The 19944-nt window shown below is 40.2% G+C and overlaps 1 protein-coding gene and 1 non-coding gene across 6 annotated transcripts in view; one reads left to right on the plus strand and one right to left on the minus strand.

Moving 5' to 3' along the window:
- Positions 1 to 19944, minus strand: part of EIF4G3 (eukaryotic translation initiation factor 4 gamma 3) — a 379715-nt gene that overhangs the window by 10786 nt on the left and 348985 nt on the right. For all 5 annotated transcript variants that reach the window (XM_025384549.1, XM_025384551.1, XM_025384552.1 and 2 more), the window contains 4 exons: positions 19428 to 19600; positions 10023 to 10148; positions 8515 to 8596; positions 5970 to 6068 (listed from right to left, as the gene is read on the minus strand). In XM_025384549.1, the coding sequence (XP_025240334.1) occupies positions 5970 to 6068; positions 8515 to 8596; positions 10023 to 10148; positions 19428 to 19600 (480 nt within the window). The remainder of the gene's footprint in view (positions 1 to 5969; positions 6069 to 8514; positions 8597 to 10022; positions 10149 to 19427; positions 19601 to 19944) is intronic.
- On the plus strand, positions 19808 to 19869 carry LOC112615805. The gene has a single exon (XR_003117473.1). It is a non-coding gene; the product is annotated as a U7 small nuclear RNA (small nuclear RNA).

Consider the following 19944-nt stretch of genomic DNA (forward strand, 5'->3'; position numbering starts at 1 on the left):
AACTCCTGACCTCGTGATCCGCTACCCACTCCTCTGAGCTGTTCTAACACTAAAACTCCTCTTCACCCTTCACTTGTTTGCATACCTCATTCTTCCTGGACACAGGACAAGAACTCAGGCAAAGGTGCCATGGTCACAGAGGTTTCTGGCCAAAAAAATCGACACCCCAGAGATCCCATAACACTACTGCTTAAATACTTTGATAGTTACAGCCCTAAAAGCTACTTTAGTTGGAAAGGATTGAAATAACAGCCAGCCCCAGCACTGGCCTCTCAGTCAACTGCCAGGCAGATTAAAAGACACAACGCCAATCCTTGGAAAATGAAGTCCTTATTATTCAACCTGGCACCAGCAAGCTGCACCAGAAATGGTGTGATGCCAGTTTCCTAGTGGTCTGCCACAGGGCTGGGTGCTGGTAGGTTCTATGCAAAATTCCTAAATTCACTGAAATTTATCAGACTCTTTTCATCATGCATTTCCCTGGTGTTGATAATGCATGTATTTAACCAGACTCCACAGTTCCAAAACAGTTGGCTTTAACAGATCTTGCCAGTTCAATAGTTGTGTCAGTGGAGGGACTGAATCCTGGAGCTTCACTACCTTCCCTATTACGTATACTTCCCTATTATGTATACTTCACCATCTTCCCTATTATGTATACTTCACCATCTTCCCTATTATGTATACATCAATTTTCAAATATTAAACCCACCTTACATTTCTGGGATAAACCCTACATCATTATTATTATTATTATTATTATTTTTCCTGATACGGAGTCTTCCTCTGTCACTCAGAGCTGGAGTGCAGTAATGTGATCTTGGCTCACTGTAACCTCTGCCTCCTGGGTTCAAGCAATTCTCCTGCCTCAGCCTCCCGGGTAGCTGGGATTACAGGCATGTGCTATCACACCCGGCTAATTTTTATATTTTTAGTAGAGACAGGGTTTCACCATGTTGGCCAGGCTGGTCTCGAACTCCTGACCTCGTGATCTGCCCACCTCCGCCTCCCAAAGTGCTGGGATTACAGGCGTGAGCCACCATGCCCAGCCAATCCTACCTTATTATAATGTATTACTCTTATTATATATTGTTGGATTTGATTTTCTAAAATTGTATTGGGAATTTTTTCTCAATTTTTTTTTTTATTATACTTTTAAGTTCTAGGGTACATGTGCACAACATGCAGGTTTGTTACATATGTATACCTGTGCCGTGTTGGTGTGCTGCATCCACCAACTCGTCAGCACCCATCAACTCGTCATTGTAAATGTAAATGCAAATTACATTGTAGATGTAAATATCAGGTATAACTCCCTATGCCATCTCTCCCCTCCCCCTCCCCATAATAGGCCCCAGTGTGTGATGTTCCCCCTCCAGAGTCTAAGTGATCTCATTGTTCAATTTCTCAATGTTCATGAGATATATTGCTCTACAGATTTTTGAAATGTCTTTGGTTTTGGTATCAGACTAATGCTGGCCTTATGGAAGTACCCGCTCCTCTTCAATATTCTGAATAGTTGTAGAATTCTTTTGTTAAATGGGTATTATTTCCGCTTTAAATGTTTGGTAGAGTTTACCAGTGAAACCATTTAAGCCTGGACTTGTTTTGTGGGAATACTTTTAACTATGAATTCAATTTCTTTAATAGATATGCAGGTTATCCATCTCTTGAGACAGCTCTAGTAGTCTGTATCTTTTAAGAAATTTGTGGCCGGGCGCGGTGGCTCAAGCCTGTAATCCCAGCACTTTGGGAGGCCGAGGCGGGTGGATCACGAGGTCAGGAGATCGAGACCATCCTGGCTAACATGGTGAAACCCTGTCTCTACTAAAAATACAAAAAACTAGCCGGGCGTGGTGGCGGGCGCCTGTAGTCCCAGCTACTCGGAGGCTGAGGCGGGAGAATGGCGTGAACCCGGGAGGTGGAGCTTGCAGTGAGCCGAGATCGCGCCACTGCACTCCAGCCTGGGCGACAGAGCGAGACTCCGTCTCAAAAAAAAAACAAAAAAAACAAAAAAAAAAAAAAGAAATTTGTGGCTGAGCGCAGCAGCTCACCCTTGTAATCCCAGCACTTTGGGAGGCCAAGGCAGGTGGATCACCTGAGGTCAGGAGTTCGACACTAGGCCTGACCAACATGGAGAAACCCCATCTCTACAAAAAATACAAAATTAGCCAGGCGTGGTGGCACATGCCTGTAATCCCAGCTACTTGGGAGGCTGAAGCAGGAGAATCACTTAGGTTCTCCTGAGGTTACGGTGAGCCAAGATCACGCCATTGCACTCCAGCCTGGGCAACAAGAGCAAAACTCTGTCTCAAAAAAAAAAAAAGAAAGAAAAATGTGTTCATTTCAACTAGTTCAACTACATCGATGTATTCAACAAGAGTTACTTCTTTTTGAAGACAGGGTCTCACTCTGCTATCTAGGCTGGAGTGTAGTGACAGGATTACAGCTCACTGTAGCCTTGACCTCCCGGGCTCAAGCAATCCTCCCACCTCAGCCTCTTGAGTAGCTATGATTACAGGCATGTACCACCATGCCTGGCTTATTTTTGTACTTTTTGTAGAGATGGGATTTTACCATGTTGCCCAGGTTGGTCTTGAACTCCTAGGCTCAAGCAATTTGAGCCTTGGCCTCTCAAAGTGCTGGAATTACAGGCATGAGCCACCATGCCTGGCTGATGTATTTATTGACATAAAGATTATTCATAAAATTTGCTCACCCACTTTTATGTACAGAATCTGTGTTGATGTTACCGCTTTCATTCCAGATATCAGCAATATGTACTTTCTTTTTAAACTTTTTTTCCTGATCAATCTTGCTAGAGGTTTATCACTTTTATCTTCTCAAAGTACAGGCTTTTTTTTTCTTTTCGAGACGGAGTCTCGCCCTTTTGTCCAGGCTGGAGTGCAATGGCGCAATCTCAGCTCACTGTAACTTCCGCCTCCCGGAGAACCAGCTTTTGATTTCACTGGTTTTTCTCTAAAAAGTCTTCTATTTCATTGATTTCTGATATAATGTTTATTATTTCCTTTATTCTATTTACTTGGAGCTTCATTTGCTCTTATTGTTCTAATTTCTTTCTTTCTTTTGTTTTTTTGTTTCTGTTTTTTTTTTTTTTTTTTTTTGGTGATAGGGTCTTGCTGTGTTGCCTGGGCTGGTCTCTCAAGGTCCTGGGCTCAAGCAATCCTCCTGCCTTGGCCTCCCAAAGTGTTGGGATTATAGGCATGAGCCGTTGTGTCCGGCCTTATTTTTCTAATTTCTTAAGGCTGAAGCTGAGGTTATTGACCTTTCTTCTTTTCTAAGTATCAATGACATGTTGTGTTTTCGTTTTCATTCAGTTAAAAATGTTTTTTACTATCCTTTTTCATTGCTTCTTTGACCCATGTGTATTTAGAAGTATGTTGTTAAGTTTCTTAGTGTGCATTGCCCTAATTCTTAAAGGTTAGTTTAGCTGCACAGGCAATTCTACATTTACTGTTCGTTTCTCAGCACTGTGAAATTATTCTACCATCTTCTGGCTTTCATGGTTCCTATTGCAAAGTCTATTTTTTTGTGTATTTTTTTTTTGAGGGGGAGGCAGATAGGTAATGTGCTTCTTCTTTCCAGTTTCTTTAAAATCTTTCATTTGTCTTTGGTGTTATGCAGTTTCACTAAAATATAATTATCCTGTATGGCATATATGGACTTTCATTATAGATTTGTATATTTTATCACTTCTAGAAGTCTCAGCCACTGTCTCTTCAAGTATTGCCTCTTCTCCATTCAGGCTAATTTTCCTTCTGGGACTCCAATTAAGATAGTTTAGATGGTCTCTCATTCTTTCCTCCAAATCTCCTAACGTATCAACATATCTTAGATAGCTACCTACAGATTTTGGTGTGTGTGTGTGTGTGGCTTTTGTTTATTTGTTTTTTGTTTTGTTTTTTTTTGACAGGCTCTTGCTTTGTCTCTCAGGTTGGAGTGCAGTGGTGTGATCATATCTCACTGCAGCCTTAAACTCACAGGTTCTAGTGATCCTTCTGCCTCAGTCTCTCGAGTAGCTTAGGACTACAGGTGCACCAATACACCCAGCTAATTTTTTTTTTTTTTTTTTGAGACGGAGTCTCGCTCTGTCGTCCAGGCTGGAGTGCAGTGGAGTGATCTTGGCTCACTGCAAGCTCCGCCTCCCGGGTTCACGCCATTCTCCTGCCTCAGCCTCCTGAGTAGCTGGACTACAAGCACCCATCACTACGCCCGGCTAATTTTTTTTTTCTGTATTTTAGTAGAGACGGGGGTTCACCATGTTAGCCAGGATGGTCTCGATCTCCTCACCTCATGGTCTGCCTGTCTCAGCCTCCCAAAGTGCTGGGATTACAGGCGTGAGCCACTGCGCCAGGCCCAGCTAATTTTTTTTTAGTAGAGACAGGTCTCACTATGTTGTCCAGGCTGATCTCCAACTCCTGGCTTCAAGAGATTCTCTTGCCTCAGCCTCCCAAAGTGCTAGGATTATAGGCATGAGCCACTGCACCCAACCTTTTTTTTTTTTTTCCCAAATCTCTTTAACCATTTTGACTAGTCTCTTGTTTGCTCATTTTTGTGATTTCTTCTCTTTAATATGGTATTGTTTTATATTCTGAATGATAATTCCATTACCTCAAGTCCATGGGATCTAAATCTACTACTTATTGTCTGTTTACTTTTATCTTTACTTCTTTAATTGTATGCTAAATGAACACCAAGTGTCAACTCATATATTTAGATAACTTGTATTTGTAGAAAATAAGGGGACCTAAGTTGAGGATGTTTCTCCAAAGAGCATTTTGATTTGCTTCTTCTGGGAGCCAAGGTAATACTGAACTGGGACTAAGTCAACTTTTTCCATGACATCTGACATCATTTGTAATAGTATCTTCCCATTGGGCTATGTGTCCTTTGGGCAAGATGCCTTTCACATGTAATTACTATTCATAGTTCAGGTTTCATCTCTGGCTTTTCCCCCTCATTAATTCTTTTTGTCCCTTTGAAGGAAATTACTTCCACCTCTTCTGAGTCCAGCAACACATCAGAAGTTATGCTTCACGCAGGTTCTTATTGCTGTGGCAAGAAAGTTCTTCAGTGTTCTAGACTACAACCAAAAAGAAAGCTAATGTCCATAGCAACCTAATATAATGTCTTTATCCAGAACAATATACTTATTTTAAAGTCATTTTCAGATTGCATTCTTGTTCTCTTTTTATCTACGGTGATTTTTTCTTCTCCTTATTCCTGATTTTGTTGGCTGTCTTAGCTTTAGTTTCCTCATGAGTTTTAAGATTTCGATTTTCAGTAACGTTTTGAGAGAGTTTTGTTTTCTTTCTGTTACTTTTCTTGATCTAATTTGTTTTATGGTTACCTCAATCTAACAGCCTACAAATCCTCCTGTAGGACCAGATTATACTGACCATGAGGTCTTCTGTTTTGTAGATTTCTGGATTTAGTTACCAAGTCAGTAGGCGGGATAGCTAAGTATAAGGGTGTAAGACTTATACCCTGGGTCTTATACCCTGAGTATAAGACTGTGTCTACTTCCTTGCACTTATTTACCTGTGCAGTTTCAAGTTATAAGCTTGTCTCTAATCTTCCACCTTATAATAACAAGTCTCCATTCCCCACAGAATAACTTCTGGCTGCTTCTGCCTGCCATCAGACCCAGAAATCAGGAGACAGCTTTGGCCCTGTCACCCTGCTTTACTTGTCAACTTCATTTCTGCTTCCTGGAGCTTGTTTTTCTACAGGTTGCTAAGTCTTTTACATTTTCTTCTTTTAAACATCAATCATCTGATGACCACACAGTTGCAGAGTGGCTTTAAAAGCATGAACTTAAAATGACATCTTTACCAAAATTCCTATTTTGATGTAATTTTAATGACTGGAATACGAAGGCAATTACCTTCATTTCCTCTATGAAACAGATCAACTATCAAACAGCAAAACGTAAGCCTTGTTCTTACCTGCTCCAAAAGAAAATTATGTACATCTTCTCCTTCTGGTAAAAAGTCCTTCCAGCTGAGGTCAGCCTCCCTCCATAAGGCTCCCACTTTCTTATGGCTCTAAAATAGAGATAAATTCAATCCATTTACTTTCACAGTGGAAGAAGAAACAGAAAAAAAAAAAAAAAAAAGATTTGCCTGAAGTCAAAGAGTGCAAAACCCAAAAAGCTGAAAAATCAAAACTTTTCCAGTGGGGCATGGTGGTGTACACCTGTAGTCCTAGCTACTTGGGAGGCTGAGGTGGGAAGATAGCTTTCACCCAGGAGTGTGCGTCTAGACCAGGCAACACACACAGCAAGACCCGTCTCAAAAACAAACTTTTCCTCGCTGATAAAAAGTTAATCTCTTAAGACCTGTGACTTTCAAACTATGTCTGAATGCATATAAATATAATGGTGAATAATTGAAGTACAGCTGCTTAAGCTTAAATACTTTATTTATGAGGTGACTAATCTGGGGAGCTACAAGCTGGTTATTTGGGGTTTATAAATATAAACATCAAAAAAAGTCCAATACATAGAGTTTATAAATTCCACACTGTGTCTTTTCCTAGATAGCTCTGTATGTATCTGCTATTAAAGCCATTCAAGAAGCCTCACTAGAATCCCTCTTTGTAATAGATCACAGCGATGCTGCCTGATACAAGGAGGCTTAAGGCAGCTGTTGCTCCTGAACCAGGAATGAGAAGTGTTTCAAGGGCAAGAAGCACAAGATTGAGCCCAAGAGAGACAATAAAGAAGAGCTGTTGTCAGGTAGAAAAACGTGAAGAGGTGCAAGTCCTCTAGCTGGAGAAAGTCACAGTGAAAAGGAAAGTGCCAGGTCTGAGGCTGTGGCTGTCACCTGAGAGGCATGTATTAATTACTTCATAGAGTAACTTGTCCAAGGCACAGCTGAAAATATGGTGGAACCAGAATTTGAACCCAGGAATCTAGCTCCAAAGCTTATACTCTATGAGAATTTAGTTTTATTTAGAAGTAGGGTTGTGCTGTTTCTACACATAAAAGTAAGAATGTGAGTTTTATTTTTAGTTATTATTATTAATTTTTGAGACAGAGTCTCTTTCTGTAGCTCAGGTTGAAACGCAGTGGCACGATCTCAGCTCACTCCAACCTCCACCTCCCAGATTCAAGTGATTCTCCTGCCTCAGCCTCCCAAGCAGCTGGGATTACAGGTGCCTGCCACCACATCTGGCTAATTTTTGTATTTTTAGTAGAGATGGGATTTCGCCATGTTGGCCAGGCTGGTCTCCAACTCCTGACCTCAGGTGATCCACCCGCCTCGGCCTCCCAAGGTGCTGGGATTACAGGCATGAGCCACTGTGCCGGCCAGAATGTGAGTTTTTGTTCTTGTTTTTTTTTTTTTGAGATGGAGTCTTGCTCTGTTGCCAGGCTGGAGTGCAGTGGCATGATCTTGGCTAACTGCAACCTCCGCCTCCCGGGTTCAAGTGATTCTCCTGCCTCCGCCTCCTGAGTAGCTGGGATTACAGGTGCCTGCCACCATGCCTGGCTAATTTTTGTATTTTTAGTAGAGACGGGGTTTCACCATGTTGGCCAGGATGGTCTCGATCTCTTAACCTCGTGATCTGCCCACCTCGGCCTCCCAAAGTGCAGGGATAACAGGCATGAACCACCATGCCTGGCCAGAATGTGAGTTTTAAATAAGGACTAAAGTCAAGTAGGTCAGAGAGGAAGAAATTTTGGACATAAAAGCTAGGGTTCAGTAAAAATTTTAGTGCCATTAAGCAAAGAGTAGTATTAACAAATAATCAACAGAACTAGAGACCAGGATATTTAGTGCATCTCTTTATGAATAACTACCACACAAATGGGATACAGAAGGACTTCTGTATCAGAGGGAGGAATGAAACACTGGCTTTAAAGGTTAAAATCTATCATCCAATATCTTTGGGTCAGGTGTAAGTCAGAAATCACTCCAGAATCTTCATTTCTGAGTTCTATTTTGTTTTGACATCTCTCATCCCTCTCATCCTAGACATTTAATTCCCTTTGTGATGCCACGACACTTCCCCAAACCTCTTAGACTTTAACAGAGCACTTTCACACTCTTTTGAAATTATTGGTTTAGATTTATCTGTTCCCACTTTATAGACTGACAGCCTGCCACAGACTTTATAGACTGACAGCCTCCAGCTCTATGGAGCTCTTCGTTGAAAGCTATTAAAACATATAAATGATATACCCATTTTGTTTCAAGGGAAGAAAAAATCACCAACCACAAATAACACGTCTTGAGATTCTTTAGAATTATACCAAATCTAGTCGAGATTTGATAAGTCTTCCCCACGATATTAGTAAACAGAAGGACAAATGCACCTCAGAAAGAAACTGGGTTGAAGCAGAGACCTCACTCTTTTTTCAAAGAATAAAAGGAAATAGAATTTCTTGCACCCTGAGACCTAAGCTATTCACAGATAACCCAAGATCAAGATCACTGCACTGCCCTTTCTAATAATGCTGTTGAGGCTGACACTCAGTTTAACACTCACCATTTGTTTGCATAGTAGGTGCAATATTTCAGAAAGCAAGACCCCAGCTCTTCCAACAGGAAGTAAAGGTTTGCTAAATTCTCTGTAAAAGATAGGAGCAGTGAATAAGTACCTCTGAAGAAATCTTTTCTTCTAGAACAAGAGGCAAACAATGTGTGACAAAAAGCCAGACACTGTGCAACCTAAACAATACTGGGCAAGCCAAAGCTCCAGGACATGCTCTAAGTCATTTTCAGGAGAAGATCCTGAAAAGGAACATGCGAGTTCTTGGTTTTTACCTTTTTCTTTAACCACTTCAGTGATAGAAGCAACACAAAGCTCAGACTCGGTAATCTGTTTGTTTATGTAAGGTCTGCTTCAAGCTAAAACAAGAAGCATCTTAGGTAACAGGGAGTTGTGATGCTTTCATAAAGTTTTTTTTTTTTTTTTTTGAGGCAGAGTCTTGCTCTGTCGCCAGGTTGGAGTGCACTGGCGCAATCTCAGCTCACCGCAATCTCCAATTCCCTGGTTCAAGCGATTCTCCTGCCTCAGCCTCCCGAGTAGCTGGGATTAAAAGCACGCAACAACACACCCAGCTAATTTTTGCATTTTAGTAGAGATGGGGTTTCACCACGTTGGCCAGGATTGTTTTGATCTCCTGACCTTGTGATCCGCCTGCCTTGGCCTCCCAAAGTGCTGGGATTACAGGCGTGAGCCACCGTGCCTGGCCATATAGAAAGTATTTTTAAGAAAGGAAGCTTTTCTTTATAGATGAAATTATGGATGAAACAGAGAAGGGGCCAATTTTTTAATAGTCTAAATCAGTATTTCTCAACCTGTGTTCCATAGGATATCTATACTTTAAGTGATGCAATGCTGAATTAAACAAAGCTAACTACTTTTTATTTATTGCTTTATTATAGGACTCTCATAAACTTTAATATGCTAAATATGTTTTGTTAATCTCAAAGAAAAGGGACATGGCAGTGTGCAAAGTTTGACTATATAAACAACTTTTGCGGAAACACTAGTGTTTCAAAGAACAGAGTTTGGGAACCACTGGTCTATATAATGTAGCATCCATTCCCCACTCATATCCAAACTTAGGAATACTTGAGATCTGTTTCTTTTATTATAATCATGAGCATGTACTATGGGGTACCGCAGTTTGACAAGCTACAGTGGGAAAATACAACTACTTACAGCACTAGTACAATGATAGACACAAAAGCCAGATTAACATTAAGCTTCTAAGAAGCAGTCATCTTCTAGTTACACGATTCTGGAGCCAATCTATTATCACAACTACCCTCAACAGACCACAGGGCTATCATATCCCCAACATATCTCAGGTGTAGACCTAGCATAATGTAACATTTTTACACTGAAATCAGAAGTCTTTAAGAGTCACAGGCTCCATTCAAGAGTCTCCAAAAGCAACCATGGGATAGTACTATGCTAGAGAGCTAGCAGGTGAGTTATGTGTCAGTTCTACCTGACATATATCAAGAGAAACAAGTATAACTTACGTGGTAAGTTCTCTCATGGAGATTCCGCCTTCTTTTAACATGGGGGTCACCAGTTCAGCAAGGTACAACCAAATATGGGGAATATCAATGGCCATGTCATCTGCCAATTCCAAAGTTTCTGAAAAACTGAAAAGGAACGGGGGTAAAAATAACATGCAAATGTAATTCAAAAGTTAAGATTAAATAAAAAGATTAAAAAATCAATCAACAAATACATATTAATCACCTGCTATGTTAGGTACAGTCTAGCCACAAAGTAACTGGTAAACACATTACCATTCTCAAAGAGATTATGTCAGCGTGGGGAAAAAGACTAGAACAGACAAAAGCATACTTGCAGATAGAGCTAATACTCTGAAGAACATGAACTATGGTACCAGAAGGAGGTCAGAAAACACCTCCATATAAAGGTGACATTTGAAAGCCTTAAATGATGAAAAGGAGGACAGTCCTGTGAAGTTCTAGGGGAAAAACTATCCATTTAATCCTGTACTATAAAGAATTCACCACAGTTGAATATCACGTCCTCTGAGTCAATCAAAAGCACTGACTAAACACTTACTGTAACAAAGATCTGACACAAAGAAAAGGCAAAAATCTGTGTTCTTGAGGAACCTTACAATGGGTAAAAAAACTGGATGGATATAAAAGAGTCTGACAACATTACTAACACTACCATCATTATTACATGTTACAAACTGTTCTATCTCTACAGAAAAGCTAATGGTTTCAGACTTTTGTCCTATGAATTATAACTATTTCTCAATGTCAAGCAAATGGGAATTAAATGTAAAACTCAGGAAAATCAAATATAAAATACCAGCAGTCTTATGTAGGCTAAAAATCACAGCTATTCACTTGGAAGTAGAAACAAACAACTCAAGACGTTGTTAATTATTTCCATATACAATATATTAAAAAGTACAAAAGCAAATGAATTTAACTACAGGAGACATACACATAACTGCAAGTCATAAGGAAAGGGAGGAATGAATTGAAGGGCTAAGAGCAGGTGGTAATTGTATGCATGCCCTTTCAGATCTCTACAATTGTAAAATGTGTGCTTTTCCACTGCAGTTCCAGGTTCTAGCCAAAGTACGCCACCCTTTTTTCAGAGGCCTACATGTCAGTAAAACTTTTCACTTAAAAACAGCTACTACCGTGGGCAGGGTCACCATTCTGAAGCTGCCATTTCAAAACAGTTTGCAGCTCAGCCATATTACCTAACTCCGGGCTTCATGAATCCTTAATTCCAACTTTCTGACCTCACAGCTTGCAATTATTTGACGCCGAGGACAGTATCTGTGCTATGGCAAATAGATGTCAAATAATTGCAGGTTCTCTCATTATGTGCGTACTTTGGGTTCAGTTAATGTACCCCTGATGGAATATAACCTAGCTGGACTCCAGGATTTCTAGGTTAACCACCTGACCCTGCCAACTCCTGCTCCATGGGCTAGCAGCATAAATGAAGCTGTTCAATGGGCCCAAGAGACAACTGTAGCCATGCTGGTCTTTCAGCAGTATATCTGCTGCTATTTTTATCTCATATATTTTACCTCATTACAAATAAAATATACCCATATTCTTGCCTTGGTTTTTTACTCCTTGATCAGTCAGTTCATCATGGGACAGTCTGCAGAATACAATCAGTGGTCAAATCTATACTGCTAACAAAAACCTTTTTTAGCTGAACATAGGATTTCCAGAGAACAAGCCTGTAAGGAGCTTATTGTTTTTTCAGGTTTACAGTTCCTAAATCCTGTTGCATGATTCTAAAAGAAAAATCCTAAGTGTACGGAAGCACCTAGGTAATAACTGTCCTTATGTCTTTGCACTACTACATAGCCTATAATAATGCTTTGCACCACACGTATTTTCTAAAAGCTGAAAAAATGAAACAGAGCTACATCATACCCTTGCCTCTTGGCATGTAGTGACCATCACAGTCATTGGACTGTCAGGCTGTTCTTTGGCTGCAGGGAAAAAACCACAGCCATTGGACTGAACTTTGGTAGGGTCTACATAGATGAGACTGCAGATATCCCTCCACCCATTTCAATTACAAAAGCTCCACTTCATTTTATATACTGGGTTTTTGTCTAAAATTTTAATTGTAGAAAGGGATACACCATTAAAAGAAAAATATTTTAAAATTTTAATGCAGTAAAGTTCTGATAAGAAATCTTTTAAAAAAGCAAAATAATGCTACTACAATTGAAAGTGGTATTGTCAAAATAACCAGAAAACAAATTACAAAATGGCAGTGGCAAGTCCTTATCTATAAATAATTATATCAAATGTAAATGGATTAAATTTTCCAATCAAAAGACGGAGTGGCTAAATAGATTAAAAAATAAGATCTGGCCAGGTGCAATGGCTCATGCCTGTAATCCCAACACTTGAAGGGGCCAAGGCAGGAGGATCACTTGAGCCTAGTTGTTGGAGACCATCCTGGGCAATGTAGGGAGACTCTGTCTCTATAAAAAAATAAAAAAAATTAGCCAGGCATCATGATACATGGCTGTGGTCTCAGCTACCCAGGAGGATTGCTTGAGCCCAGAAAGAAGAGGTTGCAGTGAGCCTTGATTGCGCCACTACACCCCAGCCTCGGTGACAGAGTGTGACTCTCTCTCAAAACTTAAAAAATAAATAAATGAAAAATGAGATCCAACCATATGCTGTCTGTAAGAGACTCATTTTACTAGTAAGGACATTAACAGACTGAAAAGGAAGAAAAGAAAAAAGATATTTCATGAAAACAGAAACCAAAAGAGGGCAAGGGTAGCTATACTTACACAAGACAAAAAGGACATTAAGTCAAAAACTGTAAGAGACAAAGGTCATTATGTAATGATAAAGGAATCAATTTACTAAGAGGATATCACAATTATAAATATATATGCACCTCACATTGGAGTACCTAAAAACATAAGGCAATTAATTATCTGAAGGGAAAGACAGACTACAGTACAGCAAGAGTAGGGGACCTCAACACCCTTCTTTAAACAATGAACAACTCATCTAGACAGAAAATCAGTAAGGAAACATTGGCCTTGAATTATACTTTAAACCAAATAAAAATATACAGAACATTCCATTAAACAGCAGCAGAATACATATTCTTCTAAAGTGCAAATAAAACATTCTCCCCAATAGATCATATGTTAGACCACAAAACAAGATTTAACACATTTAAGAGAACTGAAATCATATCAAGTATCTTTTTGGATCACAATGCAATAAAACTTGAAATCAGTAACAGGGGAAATCTTGGAAAATATCCAAACATGTGAATGTCAAACAACATTCTCCTAAACAACCAATAGGTCACAGAAAAAATTACAAAGGAATTTTTAAAAATACCTTGAGACAAATGAAAAGGGAAACACAACATCCAAAACTTATAGAATGCAGCAAAAGTACTCTTAAGAGGGAAAAATGAGTATGCATATCAAAAAAGAAAAAAGATCTCAAACAATATACCATTACACATCAAGGAAATAGAAGAACAAACTAAGCCCAAAGTTAGCACAGGGAAGGAAATAACAAACATGCAAACAGAAATAAATGAAATAGACACTTAAAAAATGAAAGAAAAAAAAATCAATGATACTCGGAGTTTTTTTTTGTTTTTTTTTGGAATAATGAAGAAAATCAAGAAACCCTTATCTAGACTAGGAGAAAAGAGAGAAGACTCAAAATAAGGAATGAGAGAGGAGATATTACAACTGATACCACAGAAATACAAAGGATCATTTAGAAACTACTATGAACAATAATATGGATAATCTAGAAAAAAACAGATAAACTCATAGATACATACAACAAATCAAGACTGAATTATGGCCAGGTGCACTGCCTTCAACCTATAATCCCAGCACTTTGAGAGGCCAAGGTGGAAGGATCATTTGAGTCTAGGAGTGCAAGACCAGCCTGGGCAACATAGTGAGACATCATCTCTAAAAAAAATAAAAAATGAGCTGAGCATAGTGGCATGCACCTACTGTTCCAGCTACTTGAGAGGCTGAGGTGGGAGGATCACTTGAGCCCAGGAGGTTGAGGTTGCAGTGAGCCACGATGAAGCCACTGCACTCCAACCCGGGTGACAGAGCAAGACCCTATCTCAGAAAGGAAAAAAAAAAAAAAAAAAGGCCCAGGACTAGATGGCTTCACTGCTGAATTCTACCAAACACTTGAAGAAGAACAAATTCTTTTCAAACTCTTCCAAGAAATCGAAGTGGAGAAAATACTTTCCAAGTCATTTTACAAGGTCAGTATGGCAATCCTCCCACCTCAGCTTCTTAAGTAGCTGCAGCTATAGGCACCCACCAGCATGCCCAGATAGTTTTGGTATTTTTTGGTAGGGATGGGGTTTCACCATGTTGCCCAGGCTAGTCTGAAACTCCTAGGCTCAAGCAACTTGCCCACTATGGCCTCCCAAAGTGTTTTTTTTTGTTTTTAAAGATAGGATCTCACTCTGTTGCCCAGGCTGGGGTGCAGTGATGTTCTCATAGTTCATTACAGCCTTGAACTCCTGGGCTCAAGCAATCTTCCTGCCTCAGCCTCCCAAGTAGCTGTAATTATTGGCATGTGCCACCATGCACAGCTACTTTTTTTGTTAATTTTTTTTTAGAGATGGGGTCTTGCTATGTTGCCCAGACTGGTCGTCTTGAACTCCTGGCCTCAAGCCATCCTCCCACCTTAGCCTCCCTGGTAACTGAAGATTACAGGTGCGAGTCACCATGTCCAGCCTATGTAGGGTCTTTTACCAATGTAGAATTGCTGCAAGCAGTAATAAAAGTTCCAGAAAAGCAGTCAAGGAAGAGATAAGAATTTCCTCTCTAACAAACATCTCCCAAAATGAAATATTAACGTATCAATCTTCCTCTAGGGTACATATTTTGTGTCTATTGTCCACTCTAATTTTTACAACCTTGGTCTTCATTTGTTTATTACACTTTCAAAGTCATTCCAATTCTGTGACTAACAGCAAACTGCACTCAACTATATTTATTAGACAGTTTTTAAACAGTTTTCTGAAATCATGATATAAAAAGACTATCAACACACAGTTTGAAGTGCATGTACCTATACAATAATGCTTCTACCTATCTACCTACCGACCTAACTTGTGTCATAAAGTATTTAGATTCAAGTCCTGAAAATCTCAGGAGAATGGCTTGATGTTATCTTTGTGGAGGTATGTTTTACACACAGCAACTATTATGCTCACAGTTGACATAACACCTTGTAAGGAAAATTCCAAAGGCCCTAAAAGCTATATTCATAGAGCCTATTTGAAATTTTTGTCTATTTTACTACTTTGCAGCAGTGCATACTCTAAAGAGAACCATAGGGAGAAATGGCAGATTAGTAACTAGCTCACCAGGGATCAGTATACCTGGAGGCTTTCTGCCTTTTTTTTTTTTTTTTTTTTTGAGATGGAGTCTCACTCTGTTGCCAGGATGGAGTGCACTGGTGCAATCTCGGCTCACTGCAACCTCCGACTCCCTAGTTCACACAATTCTCCTGCCTCAGCCTCCCGAGTAGCTAGGATTACAGGCATGCACCACCATGCCTAGCTAATTTTTGTGTTTTCAGTGGAGATGGGGTTTCACCATGTTGGCCAGGATGGTCTCAATCTCCTGACCTCGTGATCCGCCTGCTTCGGACTCCCAAAGTGCTGGGATTACAGGCGTGAGCCACCGCGCCTGGCTGCCTTTCTGCTTTCTAACCTTCCCAGGGTTATCACTGGCTTGGCAAGCTAGGCAGAAACTGCTTTCCCAACTGTTCAGAAGTTGACATCTAAGCAGTAGCAGCACCCAAAGCAGCTGATCTCAGAGGCTCTTCTACAATACTATGGAAGGACAACACTATCTTTGTAGGTTAAGAAATAGAAGCAGGCCGGGCGCGGTGGCTCAAGCCTGTAATCCCAGCACTCTGGGAGGCCGAGACGGGCGGATCACGAGGTCAGGAGATCGAGACCATCCTGGCTAACACGGTGAAACCCCGTCTCTACTAAAAAATACAAAAACCTAGCCGGGCGCGGTGGCGGGCGCCTGTAGTCCCAACTACTCGGGAGGCTGAGGCAGGAGAATGGCGTGAACCTGGGAGGTGGAGCTTGCAGTGAGCTGAGATCCGGCCATTGCACTCCAGCCTGGGTGACAGAGCGAGACTCTGTCTCAAAAAAAAAAAAAAAAAAGAAATAGAAGCAAAAGACAGGGTATCTTCATGGCTCCAATAAATGGTCCCCCTAGACAGTATGAACCATTTATAACTCAGGTTTTAGAAAGGATTGTGAAATTCTCATCTACTTGCAAGACGGCTCCTGGCGGACACTGACATGAAGCAATCCCTACCATTTCCCTCTTAGAAAAAGGTGGGCACTAAATTGTCAGGCCTCTCCATTCAGAATAAAATAGTACAACTTTTACATGTCTTGGTCTAAGGTCCAAGACTGGTTAGGTCTAAGCATCAAAAGTTAGGCCTGGAGACACTGCACTGCCTCTAGTTGCAGAAGGAAGCAGGTATGGTGAAACATGAAGTAATTGCTGAGACACAGAAGCGTTAACCTCATTTTATGTCTAAATAAAAGGTAGTAGTGTGGTAGTTATTGCCAGCAACAGCAATTCTACTACCAACAACAAAAGTGTAGCCACCATGTCTGGTTATGATATTCTTTCTTCAGGGAATCCCACAAAGAGAGAAATGCAAATGTCTGAGATATCCTAGAGACTAAGTTAGTATCTCACAAGTTCAATTATAGCCAATAATGGTGGACTACGCTTCCGGGGATCTTTATAGATATGAATCAACTTCTGAATATAGTTTGAAGAGACAGAAAATAGTAAACAATAATTTACCATTATCATTTCCAGAATTTTCTGAGGAATATATCATAATACCTGGGTAATAAGTAACTATTTATAAATAGATATCCTTGTTACTCCAACAGTATTATTTCTAGGAAATTATAGTTTCAAGTCTGCTGGGGGGACCATATTCAATCTGATTTTGAGGGTGTACATACCTTCATTTGCTCTTACCATTTGCACTGGCTAGTTAATGGACTGAATTGGAAGCTTCTCTTTTAAAACTGGGAAACCATCCTGGCCTTAAAAACCAATAACCACAGCAACTTTTGCCAAAATTTCTTACTAACTGGTTCAAATGGACTTAATCTAGTCATTCACTGAATTCAGAGCAATCTAGCTTATTGCTGAAAGAAAACTTTTTTTTTTTTTTCCATACAAGGTCTCATTCTGTTACCTAGGCTGGCGTGCAGTGGTGTGATCATGGCTCACTGCAGCCTGGACCTCCCAGGTGCAATCCTTCTGCCTCAGCCTCCCAAGTAGCTGGGACTATAGGTGCACACCACCATGCCCAGCTAATTTTTGTATTTTTAGTATAAATGGAGTTTCACCATGTTGCACAGGCTGGTCTCAAACTCCTGGGCTCAAGCGATCTTTCTGCCTCAGCCTTCCAAAGTGCTATGATTACAGGTGTGAGTCACCATGCCCAGCCTGAAAGAAAACTTTTTTTTTTTTTGAGAGGGAGTCTCACTCTGTCGCCCAGCATGGAGTGCAGTGGCACAATTTCAGCTCACTGCAACCTCTGCCTCCCTAGTTCAAGCGATTCTCTTGCTTCAGTCTCTGGGTAGCTGGGATTCGTGCCACCATGCCTGGCTAATTTTTTGTATTTTTAGTAGAGACAGGGTTTCACCATGTTAGCCAGGATGATTTCGATCTCCTGACCTCGTGATCCACCCGCCTTGGCCTACCAAAGTGCTAGGATTACAGGTGTGAGCCACGGTGCCCAGCCTAATTTTCATAGTTTTAGTAGAGATGGGGTTTCACCATGTTGGTCAGGCTGGTCTTGAACTCCTGACCTTGTGATCCGCCCGCCTCGGCCTCCCAAAATACTGGGATTACAGGTGCGAGTCACCACGCCTGGCAAGAAAACTTTTTAATGATCCTAGGGGCAAGTATAAATTTTCGAGGACCTAGAAGACAATGTCATCATTGTCTGCAAAATCAAATGAATAAATTCAACAATGACTTGTTTTTTTGAGACTAAGCCAGGCAGAGTGCAGTGGTGCAATCTTCGCTCACTGCAACCTCCGCCTCCCAGGTTCAAGCGATTCTTATGCCTCAGCCTCACAAGTAGCTGGGATTGCAGGTTCACGCCACTACATTGGGCTAATTTTTGTATTTTTAGTAGATGTTGGCCATGTTGGCCATGGCTGGTTTCAGACTCCTGATCTCAAGTGATCCACCCGCTGCAGCCTCCCGAAGTGCTGGGATTACAGGTGTGAGCCACTGCACCCGGACAATAATGACATTTAATGGTTACCTTATTCTAAAAGGATGGCCATATGTGAAATGAATAGAGAAAAATATACAGTGTCATTTAATCATATGTGCATTTAATTTATGAGAATATAAGCTTGGCAAAAAAAAAAAAAAAAAAAAAAAAAGAAAGGAAAATTACAAGTAGTGCAGAATTCTTACTGCCATTTGACTCAATAAGCATATGTCCAAGTGAGGACGAGATGGCAGATGCATATCCAATGTCCAGACCTTAGGAGATCCTAGTTGCTATTCCCTTAGAGAGTGGGCATCTGTCAGTGCTGGGTGTGACTCTGTGTTTATATTTGATACAACATGGCTCCTAAAACAAAATTTTTTACCAATGCAATTTTCACTTTAAACATTGGTTATACAACCTATGCCTGGGTAAAATTTTGTGGTTGAACCAAAAGGAACCTGATCTATGCACTTGTGATGATGGTATATCACAAATATACCAGAACCTGATCAAATGAGGATTCACCACCAATGACAGGCAAACCTCATCAAACCGTCCATTGACAAGAATCATAATGAAACCAAACTGAAACAGACTAAATCATTAAGAACATGGAGTTACACATCCTTCTCCATGAGGCTAGAGTGGGCAGACAAGTGCTTCCTAGCCACAATAACCATGGTTTATTGGAAGAATAAGGTTTTTAAATTTAAGACAATTTTTCAGAATTGTTCTCACAAAGAAAAGGTTTTTTCCTCAAAGAACATTTGGGGATCACATGTAAATGGGCTGCTAAAGGCCTCAGAGTTTCCCTGAGCCTAAGGGGTCTCTGCTACCTTACTTACATCATGATAGAGATCTAACAATAATATTCAGAAAACCAAAAGATAACCTTTATGCCCTAGCACAATCTATAAAATGCCATCACATCAACCAACATATATCAATACATTAATTGCATCATATCAACACATTACAGTGGATACAATTTTCATCTATGGAAAAAACTAAATACTTAAAGAGGTAAGTACTTTAAAAATTAACTGATACCCAAGAGCCTAGTAACTGAATACCACTCTTGAAGAGGATACCGACCCTTTGAAAAAGTCCTGTTTGCTGAGTTTTTCTGATTGTACCAGCTGATAGAGTAGTTGGCCCATGTGATCCCTGGTGATCTGGCTCCTTTCCAGGGTGGACTCCACTCCCACTCTCACAAAAACATGTAGCAGGCCCTGGGTATTCAGCTCTTCCACACACTGCACGGCTTCCTGTTCCAACAGCAAAGAAAGGCTTACTCCAAAATCTGGATAGTGTTACCAGAATGTTAAGATAACTTTAAAATCTTTTACTTAGAATCAGGAGAAAGCTCCATGAACAGGACAGTTTCCATATTTAAGTTTCTATTTGTTTAACATACTATATAGCTCAGTAAATTGCAGGCTGATATGGGCAATATTAAAAGTCATACAAAAAAAGAGCATTATAGCTCTTTTCAAATTTGTCTAGTAGGTTTTCCAGTTTCTACCAGAGAACCGTTTTTATAAATAAAAATTTTTTAAAAAATGATGCATCTTTACAAAGTTAACATGTTTAGTTTAACAATTTTATTAAA

The sequence above is a fragment of the Theropithecus gelada genome, chromosome 1 (genome assembly GCF_003255815.1).
Source record: "Theropithecus gelada isolate Dixy chromosome 1, Tgel_1.0, whole genome shotgun sequence".
Taxonomy (NCBI): Eukaryota; Metazoa; Chordata; class Mammalia; order Primates; family Cercopithecidae; genus Theropithecus; species Theropithecus gelada.